Genomic DNA, 12,327 nt, shown 5'->3' on the forward strand with positions numbered 1-12,327 from the left:
ACGCGGAGCCCAACCAGCACTGGTGGAAGGTGGGGCCGGGCCCAGCCATGTGTGCCCCCCTTTCCTCATGGTCTGTGACTGCCGGCCACCCCCCCCTTAACGTGCATACTACAGTTACACATTCATCAGACCAACAACAGAATCCTTTGGAAGGCAGGGGGTCTCGAGCTCGAGACCCCCCGGCCGTATTTATTAAAATATGAAACAAAATTAAAAATGTAATAAAATAACATTATTTACATAATTATTAAATGCAAAATTCAGACATTAGATTTACATCCAGTTTAGACAGGTATGGTGGGCTAACCTTAACAAATGTCTAATACAGCGTGGTTCCTAACCGAATCTAACATCCTGATATCAATTTTAAGCAGTGGCGAATTTTGCGAATCTGGCGTTCGTGAATTTGCGTATTTGCGAACTCGCAATCTGCAAAATCCGCGAATTCTCGTGAATTTGCGGATTTTTATTTATTTTTGTGTTCGCAAGGGTTTCTGCCAGTTCGCGAGGGTTTTGTACCAGTTCGCAATTGCGAACTTACTTGTCGGCTCGCAACGGTCGCGACTTTGTTGTTTCTACGTCTGGTTCATCATCACGGGTTCACAGCACCCTCTGTTTCACCACTGCCACCCTCTGATTCACCCATGCCACCCTCTGATTCACCCATCCCACCCTCTGGTACATCACTGCCACCCTCTGATTCATCACTGTAGATTATGGGGGGGAAAAGCAAGCACACCTGCCCTGCTTCAACTGACATGAATTAATTTGGGGTTGATTAATGTGTCACTGAATTTAAAGTTGCTGTCTGGCACCTGCTTCCTTATCTGTAATTTGCTTTCTGTTGCAGTGCAATTTTTTTTCCCAGGACCTTTGTGGCCTACTTGTAGCTATTCTATGAGCCTGCTGTGAGGGTCAGAGCAGGGTCATAGAATAGTTGCAAGTAGGCAACTGAACTCTGGAGGGGCCCCTCAGGAAGCACTACAGGGAATGGTTACTAATGATGAGTTTGAACCTTTGCACCTGCTGAGTGCTTTCAGTTTTGCAAAACTTGTTTTTCTGCAGAACAGCAATTATAATGCCCCAAACAAACGTAGGCAACTGAACTCTGGAGGGGCCCCTCAAGAAGCACTACAGGGAATGGTTACTAATGATGAGTGAACTTTTGCACCTGCTGAGTGCTTTCAGTTTTGCAAAACTCGTTTTTCTGCAGAACAGCAACTGTAATGCCCCAAACAAACTTACTTGTGAAAGTTGATTTCTAATCCAAAAGTGATCCAAAGAAAGTCAAAAAGGCCTCAAATTCAAAAAGGTGCAGGCAAATGTCAACCTGAGGAGTTATTCTGATAAAAATCATCATTTTCAGAAGGTTTATGCTGCTTGCTGGTGGATTTCTTGTGCAGAATTGCAAATTTTGTAATTTCGCGAGTGCGAGATTGTTGCTCCCCGCCGCATCTACATGTTCGCAATTGCGAACTCTTGCGATGCGTCGCCAAACTCCCGCGGGATCCGGCAGCAAGATCCAAAATGGCGCAGCACTCGCAAAATATCGCGAAAAACAACTCGACAAACGCTGAATGACGGTAAGTGAACGCCGCACGCCGCAATATTGTATCACCAAGCAAAAAAATCCGCTGCGTGCGAATTTGCGGATTTTCGGTAAATTCGCGAAAGTTTGCGGATTGCAAATTTACCGAAAATCCGCAAAATCCGCGAGCGGAACGGATTTTCCACCCATGCTTAATCAATTTGCATTTTAATAATTTCTGGTCCTACGGCAAGGTCTCTAACCGGTGTCAGATCCTTTTACCCAGCTACGCTCTCACGTCCGAGTGTAACTTGTCTGTGTTTGTTGTGAAGTGCTCTTATGTCCTTGGGCAAGGGTCGCAATATGTAAAAATGAAATTTGGATTCTGCTTGTTTCCAACGTCTAATGTTATCCTCCAAGAATTAAGAACAAAGCATTAACTGTTGTTGTCACAAAGAAATACCTATCTACTGGCTGAATTACACAGTATGAAACGTGAAAATAGTAGATTAATCATGGCTTCTCTGGATGAACAAACTCTGTGATCCTACTCAAAAATGTAGTTCACTAAGTCCCATTTTTGTTCAAGAACACATATCGGAGCACTTTCAGATACATGCGTCCAGTATGTGCTCTGTACAAAAACCTCTCTGGTGTTTGATGTATTAGAATATAGTGGTGCTCCAGCTACAATAAGAATCTTGGTCACATATAGTGTACACATGACAACAGACTCAATTCACTAATATCATTGTCATTAGGGCGGGGCAGCAATGCTTCTCAGTTTATGTTTAAAAACAATCACTTTAAATATTTCTCCATGCAGAGATATAATGTGATTTAAGATGAAACGCTTCTGTGTGATAAAGAAATACACATTTTACATTTTTTACAAATGCTTATCATTCTCTAATATGATCTTTTTTGCATGATTTACATGTCAAGTATTTTCAAGGCTCAGCTCATGCACGGCTCTTAGAGCCAGACCTGTCCATTGACTTGGCTCTGTCTCAGCTCTCCCTGTTAATTTGAGAGCTGGATCACTTCTGTTAGTAATGAGAAACCGTTCTACTAATTAAAATAGAGTAATTGCAGGAAAGAGTGAAGTAGCCATGGCCACAACTGGTCTAAAGTATGTTCCAAAATCCTTACCCCAGGAATAGATCATTCACTGCCCATGTCATGTCAAATATGGCCTTTTCCACATCATGCTGCACCAAATCAGGGAGACCTTTTTGGAACAATCAAATCCCTGCTTAAAGACACCATTTTACGAGGTGTATTCATCCCATTCTGAGATCTTCAGGATCCAATGGACTAAAAGGATGAGCTCTGGAACAGTTCTTCATCTTTAAAAGGGTCTGTCAGTTCAAGGGCCTTTCTAGGAAGAAGATCAGGCATGTGGCAAAGCTTTGAGATTGACCAACCTGGATCCTACCTCATACCCTCCATTCAAATTCTACTTACCCAAATTTTGAACAGCACTACTCATACAATGTTTTATTCTTCCAATGTACTCTGGATGCTTATAACTATCAATCTATTTTAGTAGGCCTGCCTTTTTGTCTATCTTCTATGTGAGTAGAGACATAATAGAGAGATACTATGGGAGAGAGTGATGAGAGGACTCAGGTATGCTCGTTAAAGCCGGTAAGTCAATCTCTCTGAGGATGCCAGTCCACCCTGGGAGTACTTGGGGGGAATAAAGAAAAATAAAGCTATCTTGAAGGTGCGTAGTCTCCCCTGCCACTTTATTATTGCTCCATGATGCTGGGGGCAATAGTAAGAATGAAAACTGCCCAGCAGGGGCAAAGTTATTAATTTCCCCACCCCTGTGGCCAACAAATGCCAAATTCTCTAACCTTGAAGGAGTGTGAGTATTACTTTGACACTCAAATCACCTAAAAACGTGGGTGAGTTGAGCTTGTGTAGATCTCATTTGCCCAATTCTGGCTAACCAGCAGGAGATGTGGTAATTCAAGCCATATATGTTTTGTTGGCATCAACAATTGTTAGAATGTAAAGACACATATGCATATGTTAAGTATCATACAGTGATATTGCAAAAGGCTGCTTTCAATAGATACATGCAAATTGAATAACTGTTATTCATATGTCCTAAAAAATCACAAATAAGTGATGTTAGATTGACATTTTTCAGGTCTTACTCACAATTTGCACAATTTGTGGGAAGCTTAATCTAGACTATTTTGTGTGTCTCTACACAAATGACAACCCTGATATCACCCACTGATATAATCCTCACATTTATCCTGCTTATGTACCCCTCATTGCATTTTATTGATTTGTGTGCACATTTTTCCATTATAAATTCATATTGCATTTAGTATTGTTAGCACACATATATTGGTTAATGTTAGTTAATGTTGATAGTACAGCAATTTTTTATAAAAGTAAATCAGTCAATAATGTTTCATAAAAATAGAGATAGACGAAGGTGTATGTTAATAGTTGTTTTCAAAACATTTAATAATACAATAATTATGTTGATTATTGTTTTCTGATACATTCATTAAGGGGTCTGTTCTTTTCAAAACAATCTGAAAAGAGCATTTAAGATGAATAAAGAAAGTTGATTTTGCACAGACAGAAGCTGTAATGACCTTTTCAATGGGCACCAGCAGGCACCTCGCAAGCACTAGACAGGCCTTATTGGCTTGCTGGGACACCATAGCTCTCTTCATACAGAACATTGCCTCTGTTGTTCCACTAGGTTATGGGGGTGAGAGGCAAGACTACCTAAGAAACTCATACAGACTCATTTTGGTGTTAAGATAGCTTGGTTTGAGGCAAGAAGGGAGAGATTTAAGAGCAAATACAGGCAAACTCTAAAATACCGATATGTTCCAAATGTTTCCAATATTCTGTTTATTAGGTGATATTGTTGTCACTTTTCTGTTTGGTTTTATAGTCTCAACCCACTAACAACAAATAATCCTATGGTTCTCACAATATTGATCATTGCCCAGATCGAACCAACCTCAAGTAATGTAAAGATGGTTGCCAAGTTACAGTTCACCGGGTTATCTGTTTCAAGCTGATAGGCTGACCAAGTCTGCCAGAGGGTGTAGCAAGCCCAACGCTCAGGAACATTTTCCGAAGATATATCACTGGTAACACCTCCCAAAGTTACACATACCAGGCGGCATCAATAGCAGCAGGAACAGAAGAGGCAATGGAAATAACAGGGATCACAAGTGATACACTGAAGACCCCCTTACAATAAGGAATCACTGTGGGAATAAATGATTAATTTACTGATTTTCCCACTATTTCGTGCTACTGTTCCACCTGCTTTCAGCAGGCTGAGTCCCTAAGTAAGCTTTATGGGGTAGTAAGGATGTTGTAGGGTTCAAGGAAATGTAGACTTATGGCATAGTAAGGGGGTTTTCGAGTTTAGTGAAGTGTAGTGTTAAGGGGTAGTATAGTGTTTTTTAGCACAGATTCTTCCTGAGTGTCCTCCTCCAGTCTCTGCTGCAGCCAGAGTCTCCCCAGTAGTATGTGCATGACCTAAAGGGCATTCTCCACAATAACACAGTAGCTTAACTTGATAAATAGCCCTGGCTCAAGCAACATGATAAACAAATATTCATAGCTGCTTGGAGGGCAAGCACACTTTTGGTGGAAGCTAACACATTTGGTCAAATCAAAAGCTGTACTCATGTGAACTTAACATGGGCTGAGTCATAGTTCCTCTCTGTAATACTCCTGAAACCCCTTTTTTAAAGCCCATCATACACACACAAACTCTTTTTTTGATCACATCAGGACTGGTGGCGGCTGCAATGTCAAGCCAGACATAAAAAGTGGATGCTTCTGACCATGTAGGATCATTGATCCTAAGGTTTAGGTAATCTAAGCAAAGAAATGTAGGATGTATGAAGAACTAATAGTGAAGGCAAGCTAGCACTGCTCCTAACAAAGTCAGCGGAAGGACCAAAAGGGTAATATTAAAACAACAGGTCATCAAATGAGTGGAAATAGCGATAACCACAGTCAAGATTTCTGCAGCTGCACAAATGCCACCTAGAAATAGTAAAATAGAAAAACAATTTTTAATGATGATTGCTAGGTTACCACCTTGTGATATAGGAAGTCGGAACAAATTATTTTAAACTTATCAGGGATTGTTATTTTTAGATCAGGGCTTTAATAATTGGCTCGCCACGTTTCTAGCAAGTTAGATATCTACCTGTACATCCATGATCAGTTCCCTGATATTAATTTTATTATTTAGGATTGAACAAAGTTAAAAACAGGCACACTAACCAGTGAGTAATGGTTTGGGAACATCAAGTGAAGTAAGTTCCTGGAGCAGAATCCATACAACTAATGTTCCTAATTAATTCGACATTGTCCTACACAATATGACAGAAGGTTATATGCAGATTTTCTCCTAAGATTTCAGAAGAAACTTCCGACTCTGCTTGTGCAGTTCAAGCAAGTCATACACAGGCCTACGTTCCTCATCAGAGATCTTTGCAAGGTAGTCATTTTTATTGTGAATTTGACTATACCCCAACTGACAATGTGTCAATTATCTGGCTTCCAAATAGGTTCTAGTGGCAAGCTTTTGAAATGGCACACCTTATGCTACTTCAGGCACTAAAATCTCAAGGATCACGATTGCGCATTTACATATGACAAATGTTACACTGTGCCTGATACTATTTTTACATGCATCTCACAGCACAGGAAGTATGTGTTCGATCATCTATGTGCTGTCACCCATAGCCCATCAGTTTTACCCCATAAAACATAAAAGCATACCTGGTGCCTTGTGCTTTGTCACATGGATTCACCCCTTCCACTATAAAACAAAGCATGTATTCTGTCTTACTATCTGACATCTCATATCAGGACGTACCTACCCTCCTTCAAGAACAGAGTCAGCCTTTTTCAGGATAGTACCCTGGGTGGAAAGTAATTTGCACCCTAGCTGCCGCTAGTGAATAAAATTAGACCACAGAGAGCTAAATTTTGTGTTCAGAGATCAGCCCCTGGCTGATTACATCCACCTCTGAACACATACATGTCTGCACTTCATCCATCTCATTTAAATCGCTCTCAGATTGCCTCCTGACGCTGCTGTCGTGTTGCTTGTTGGGAGGGGGTTAATAGTGGGAGATGGGAGGGCAAGTCAGCTGACTGATGGGGTCTTAAAAACAGCACCTGGAGCATGCTATAAAAAAAAGAGAAAGCACTTCAGTGTGAATCACTGTGACCAGGTGAACGGGACTCTGCTGTCTGCATGACCTTAATGAGACAGATGTATACGAGTCTGCAGGCAAGCAACCATTGCTTGTCTAATCCCAGAGTACACTATGTTGAACTGTTAACTGACAACATTTCTTTGTAGGTTCAATCACACATTGATATGGGATGCAGAGGTTGTCGCTAGAACCCAATATTATGTCAACCACGTATTTTCTAACGCCTTTTTTTATGACTATACTCATTTTTAGAAAATCATTTTATATAGGCTCTTATAGTGTATGAAATGCTCAATAATTGTGATGGTTTTAAATAATTTTATGCAATTAACGTGACTTTTTTTCACCTTAATGCAGACAGCTCCTTACGCCCCTCTGAAGATTGGTGCCCCGGCCCTGCTCCCTGCTCGAAAACACTGCCTTAGTACAATAAAAAAGACATCATACGTTGCTGCAACTCTGGCAGTCTCAGCTTGTACACCTGATAGAGCTGCTGCTGAGCAGGTACCGGGGGCCTCATTTATGAAAAGTGACGCATCGCTGCGTGAAAACAGCGATGCGTCACTTTTCACTGCGCACTCCTTGCGACATTCCTGATGCGTCATATTTAATGTATGACGCATCATGTCGCAAGGAGTTACAGATACGTCAGTATTTCTGACGCATCTGTAAGCCCAAAAGTGACGCATTGCTGGAGTGTGTCACAAAAGTGATGCAACTCCAGCAATGCGTCCTTTCACATGGGGAAAGCCCCATGTGAAAGGGCTTGCGTCAGTCTTACGCCTGCTGTGAGGCAGGCGCAAGATTTTGACGCAACAGCGTCCTAAAAGTGACGCAGTGAAATCTCATAGATTTCACTGCGTCACTATTACGAGGCTTTTTGCGGGGGAACGCCCCCTCTGCATACATTATACCTGACACAGGTATAATGTGGCGCAGGGGTTTAAAAAGTGACGCATCTACCTAGATGCGTCACTTTTTAAATATGGCGCAACAAGGCGCATTTTTTACACCGCTGGTGCGTCACAAAAAGTGACGCACCGGCGGCGCAAAACTGACGCAAGTCCTTCATAAATAAGGCCCCGGGGGTGCTAGAGAGGTTCTGCACAGTAAGTACGTGACTGCGATACCCCTGTACCCTTGCTCAGAACGTGGAAGGTAACAGCACTGCTAGTTGTTCCAAGGTCTGAGAGGCTGGGAGCCAGCAGGACCAACAGTATCCCCCTTCCCCAGCAGACCAGGGAAATCAGATTCATCAGGCAGCGTAAGGGCCTTTATTATACAATGCTTTTGTTATGCCTTTTTGTGACATCACAGCAGTACACGATGCTCTCAGATTTACCTCCCACCTTCTCAAGACTGAATGTGAGCACCTACAGTCTTACTTCTCCCCACTGTCAGGTGTATTCCCCCAGTGGCCAACACTGGAACTGCCTCCCTAACAGGAAGAAATCAACTAAAGGTCAACCGTGACTTACGTGACTTACAGTATAGAAGTTGTTGCTATGAGAGCATTGCTAACTTCGCGGGTATCAAAGATAAAGTGCAGTGAAATATAGACATAAAATGTAACTTACCTTTTATTAGTAGTTCTACATGATGAGTTATATAATCTTCTTTCTTATCGCTGAAATACACATGGCAGGAATAACTTCCAGCATCGAAGGTATTTAAGCTTTTCAGTAAAATGGAAAGGTTGCCTTTTGGAAATTCCAGAGGAAAGAGCTGGGTCCTCCCCTTGAATCTATTTTTCTGGTGCTCCAGCTGTTCTGCTCCATGATAAAAACTATGAAGAACCTCAGGGTTGACCGAAGTCTGCCAGTGAACAACAAAGCTTTCATCATACTTAAAGTTGTCCTTGTAGGGGACTATGCAAGGCAGTAGAACCTCCCCATTCAGCATCCCTTCAATTGTGCAGGAGAAAGAACCTGGAGTCACAGAAAAGAGAAATTAAAAGTGAGCGCTCATCACACATACACAGTAACAAACATGTATATTTAACTGGCTGGGATAGCTACTAAGATTTTCTAAGTCAGTCAACAGAAACAACAGAGGATTCATAGCTAAATCAGTGCTTTCTATTTGAGAAAACTATGGGAACATTATTTCGCAATTGACAAATGTAATGACAGACCCCTTAAGCTTTCTGCTGCATCCCCAGACAGCTCTCTGTGTATTCTATCTTCTAAGTCCATGGCCTGTAGTTATGCATGAGTGGTACTTGAGAGCAAAAAATGATGATCAACAGGTTCTGCCTTCAGGAAACACAAGAAGGAGGAGCTCGCACACAGTTGAATGAAAGATGGACAGATTTGGGGGCATATTATCAAGAAACGGCGTATAATTATTGATGCTTTAGCAGCAGGAAACTGCAGCTAAAGCGTCGATAATGGGCTTGATAATATGCCCTTGAGAATTCCCATAGAAGCCCAGGTTCTGGTGTTAACCTGGGCTTTTATTGGAATTCACAAGAGCATATTATCAAGCTCATTATCGCCGCATTAACTGCAGTTTCCTGCTGCTAAAGCTGCACTAATTGTAACGCCGTTCTTGATAATATTCCCCTTGTTTTGTGCTCTTGTTTATTCTTGCAAGAAGTGTTTGAATGAGTTTCTCCAGAACTTCACCAGCTAGCAACTCTATTTTGAGGGGTGGAGCTGGCAATGAACTGCAATGGTTGGCATATTTGGGATGAAGGAAGGAAGTCTAGATCGAGGCTGTGTCTGAAGAACTGTGTTGTTACACAGAAGGCTTCTTCTTGTTCTGACTGCTTGGCTGGTGACGGAAGATGGCTACTTGCCCAGTCTGAGATTCACTCAGGTGGGTCTCTTCCCACTGATGCTCTCTGCTTCAATCGTAACAGGGATAGGGTCCTTGCTCCCCTCTCCAAATTTTGTGATTTTTTCTTGCAACCTCTAGTGAAAAGGATACCCTCCTAGGTCCAGGACACCTCAGACGTCCTATGCCTGATTGATAACATCAATGGGAGGGAAGGGGTGGACTTACTGGTCACCCTAGATGTGGAAGCTCTATATACTCTATATATACGAATATCCGTCAGCGCGCCACCCTAGAAGCCATTGAGTCTAGTCTCCTCATTGAGGAATGGTCTTCCCCCACACCCATCACCTTCATTATGAACTGTGCGACCCTAGCCCTGACTGAAAACTTCTTTGAGTACAACACCCTTCTCTTCCATCAGACACAGGGTACCTCTATGGGTAGCACCTTCGCCCCTAGTGTGGCCTGCCTGTACATGGCAACTTTTGAAAGGGATGTCATTATAAACCACAATAATCCATACAGGGGTAACCTCACTTTGTGGAGGCGTCTTCTCAACGATATTCTCCTACTATGGAAAAGTGACACAGGCACATGTAAAGCTTTCTGTGAGTGGATTAATACACGGAATCCCTTTCTGAAATTCACTAGCACCATATCTAGCAGTGACATCCCTTTTCTCGACCTCCGAATCTGGCTCACTGACACTGGCCTACACACTAGCCTTTAGAAAAAAAAGCAACTGACAGGAATAGCCTCCTCCTACACCAGAGTCACCATCCCAAATCCCTGAGGGATAACCTCCCATTCGGTCAGTCGCTTCGTATCAGAAGGAACTGCACCTCTTTGGCTGACTACTAAACAGAGGGTCAACTCCTACAACGCAACCTAATGGACAGAGGTTACCCAGCTCGCAAAATCAAACAATCCTACAAATGGGCTATGAATAATCCTAGGGAGGCTCTGCTACAAAGGAGGGACGGGGATAGTGCTTACACACTCACCTGTGTGACCTCCTTTACGTGTAACTCCAATCTGATCAGGAAGACGATAAATAGACACTGGGGGATTTTCAACACTGGCGAACTGGTTATCCCTAAACCCAGATTCGCGTTCAAACCCACCACGAACCTGAAAGACACCTTAGTCCACACTAGACCTAGGACTAGGGAAGTGAGCATCCAGAGGACCCTCTGGGATCTGCCACCAGTGGTGGGCCACTACCCCTGCGGTGGCTGGGCAGTGTGCACCCAGACCTATCCATTTAAAGAGGTACAGTTGTCTGACAATTTCAAGTGGCACATAAAAAGACACACAAACTGGAACTCAACAAAGTGCATCTACCTACTTTCATGTCCATGTGACATGAAGTATGTGGGTATGACCATGAGGCAGGTGAAACAGAATAATTGAACATAAGAGCAATGTCAGATGGTTAAAGACAACCACCAAACTGTATACACACTGCAGAGAGCTCAGACACACAACAGACAGCCTCAGGTGGCTGGTTTTAGAGGCACATCAGAACATCACACAAAAAGCCCTTTTCAGGATCGAGCAGAGATGGGTGCACCACCTCAATAAAGACAACGCTGGTCTGAATGATAACATACCTTGGGCTGTACTCAACAACTAAATATGCCTATGCTAGGGAGGTTCCCCCACCCCTTTAGCTGCGACACACCCTGTATCCACTTTTTGATTGGTTCTCCAGTCGGTGGTACTAACATAACAGCACTGTGTCCTCACAGACCACAACGCAGAATTGATGCAGACCTATGGACATTTCCCTGTACAGAGCATGATATCCAGGCTGTTGTTAGGATCACATAATAGGCACACTATAGACTTCATTTAGGTGACAGGCACCTACCTACGTTGACTTATTGAAGGTGGGATTCCCCTTCCTTCACCTGACCAATAATATAGATCACCAGATCTTACTCATCCTGGGGCGCACTGCATGACCAGTCTAGCTACAGCACTAAGGGTACCCGCATTGAGTGACCCTCTACACTCCAGCCTACCACCTATTAACCGGCTATTTGTTCCTGATGTGCCGCTTCCACGAAATGCGCAAACCCTGCCCAAGATCTGAGGCTCATATTCGCCACTAACACTGATCTGAAGTCATTGATGGCCCACCCGCGTAGCATCCGCAGGACCACTAAGCTACACTAATTTATTTGGCTTTGGGACTAGTTCAACCAGAAAGCGCCATCTGTCTATTTTGGGAAGTCCTGATGCACTACCAGCCATAGAGCATTCTAGCCGTTCCAGAATGGCCGACACTCTGACCCTCTAAAGCCTGGTTTACCGCCTACCAACTGGCTCCCTGTACTTTGTGTGACCTTCACCATGAGCGCTAACCCTGCCTTGAATATTGACTCCCATCAGCCATAAATACTGATATGCAATCATCGGTGGATCACCCGCTTAGTATCCGCGGGAGTCAACATCAACCTCTCCCATGACACATCTTTGTACAGAGCTGTTTGATTAGTTTGCCCAGAGAGCACCATTTGTCCATCCTTAGTAAGTCTTGTTACGTTAGTAGTCGGAGTAGTTTCACCATTCAAAAATGTCCGACACTTTGACCAACGAAAACCCAGCTGGCGCATAGCCACACCTCCCCTGACTATGACGGCTTGCACGCACGGCGATGACGTCGCGCTGTGTTTCTCCGACCGTGCTCGGCTCGGGTTATAATGGCGACAGACACGACGTGTGCACTGATCCAGATCCTCAGCGGCAGCGTGGTCTAGGTAGGCGGCGTGGTCCCTC

The 12,327-nt window shown here is 43.3% G+C and overlaps 1 protein-coding gene across 1 annotated transcript in view; it reads right to left on the reverse strand.

The window, feature by feature from the left end:
- Positions 1 to 12,327, reverse strand: part of LOC147751001 (nucleotide-binding oligomerization domain-containing protein 2-like) — a 343,212-nt gene that overhangs the window by 141,141 nt on the left and 189,744 nt on the right. The window contains exon 3 of the mRNA XM_086918890.1: positions 8,340 to 8,690. Within this exon, the coding sequence (XP_086775016.1) occupies positions 8,340 to 8,690 (351 nt within the window). The remainder of the gene's footprint in view (positions 1 to 8,339; positions 8,691 to 12,327) is intronic.

Source organism: Lissotriton vulgaris, chromosome 1_1 (genome assembly GCF_964263255.1).
Source record: "Lissotriton vulgaris chromosome 1_1, aLisVul1.2, whole genome shotgun sequence".
NCBI lineage: Eukaryota > Metazoa > Chordata > Amphibia > Caudata > Salamandridae > Lissotriton > Lissotriton vulgaris.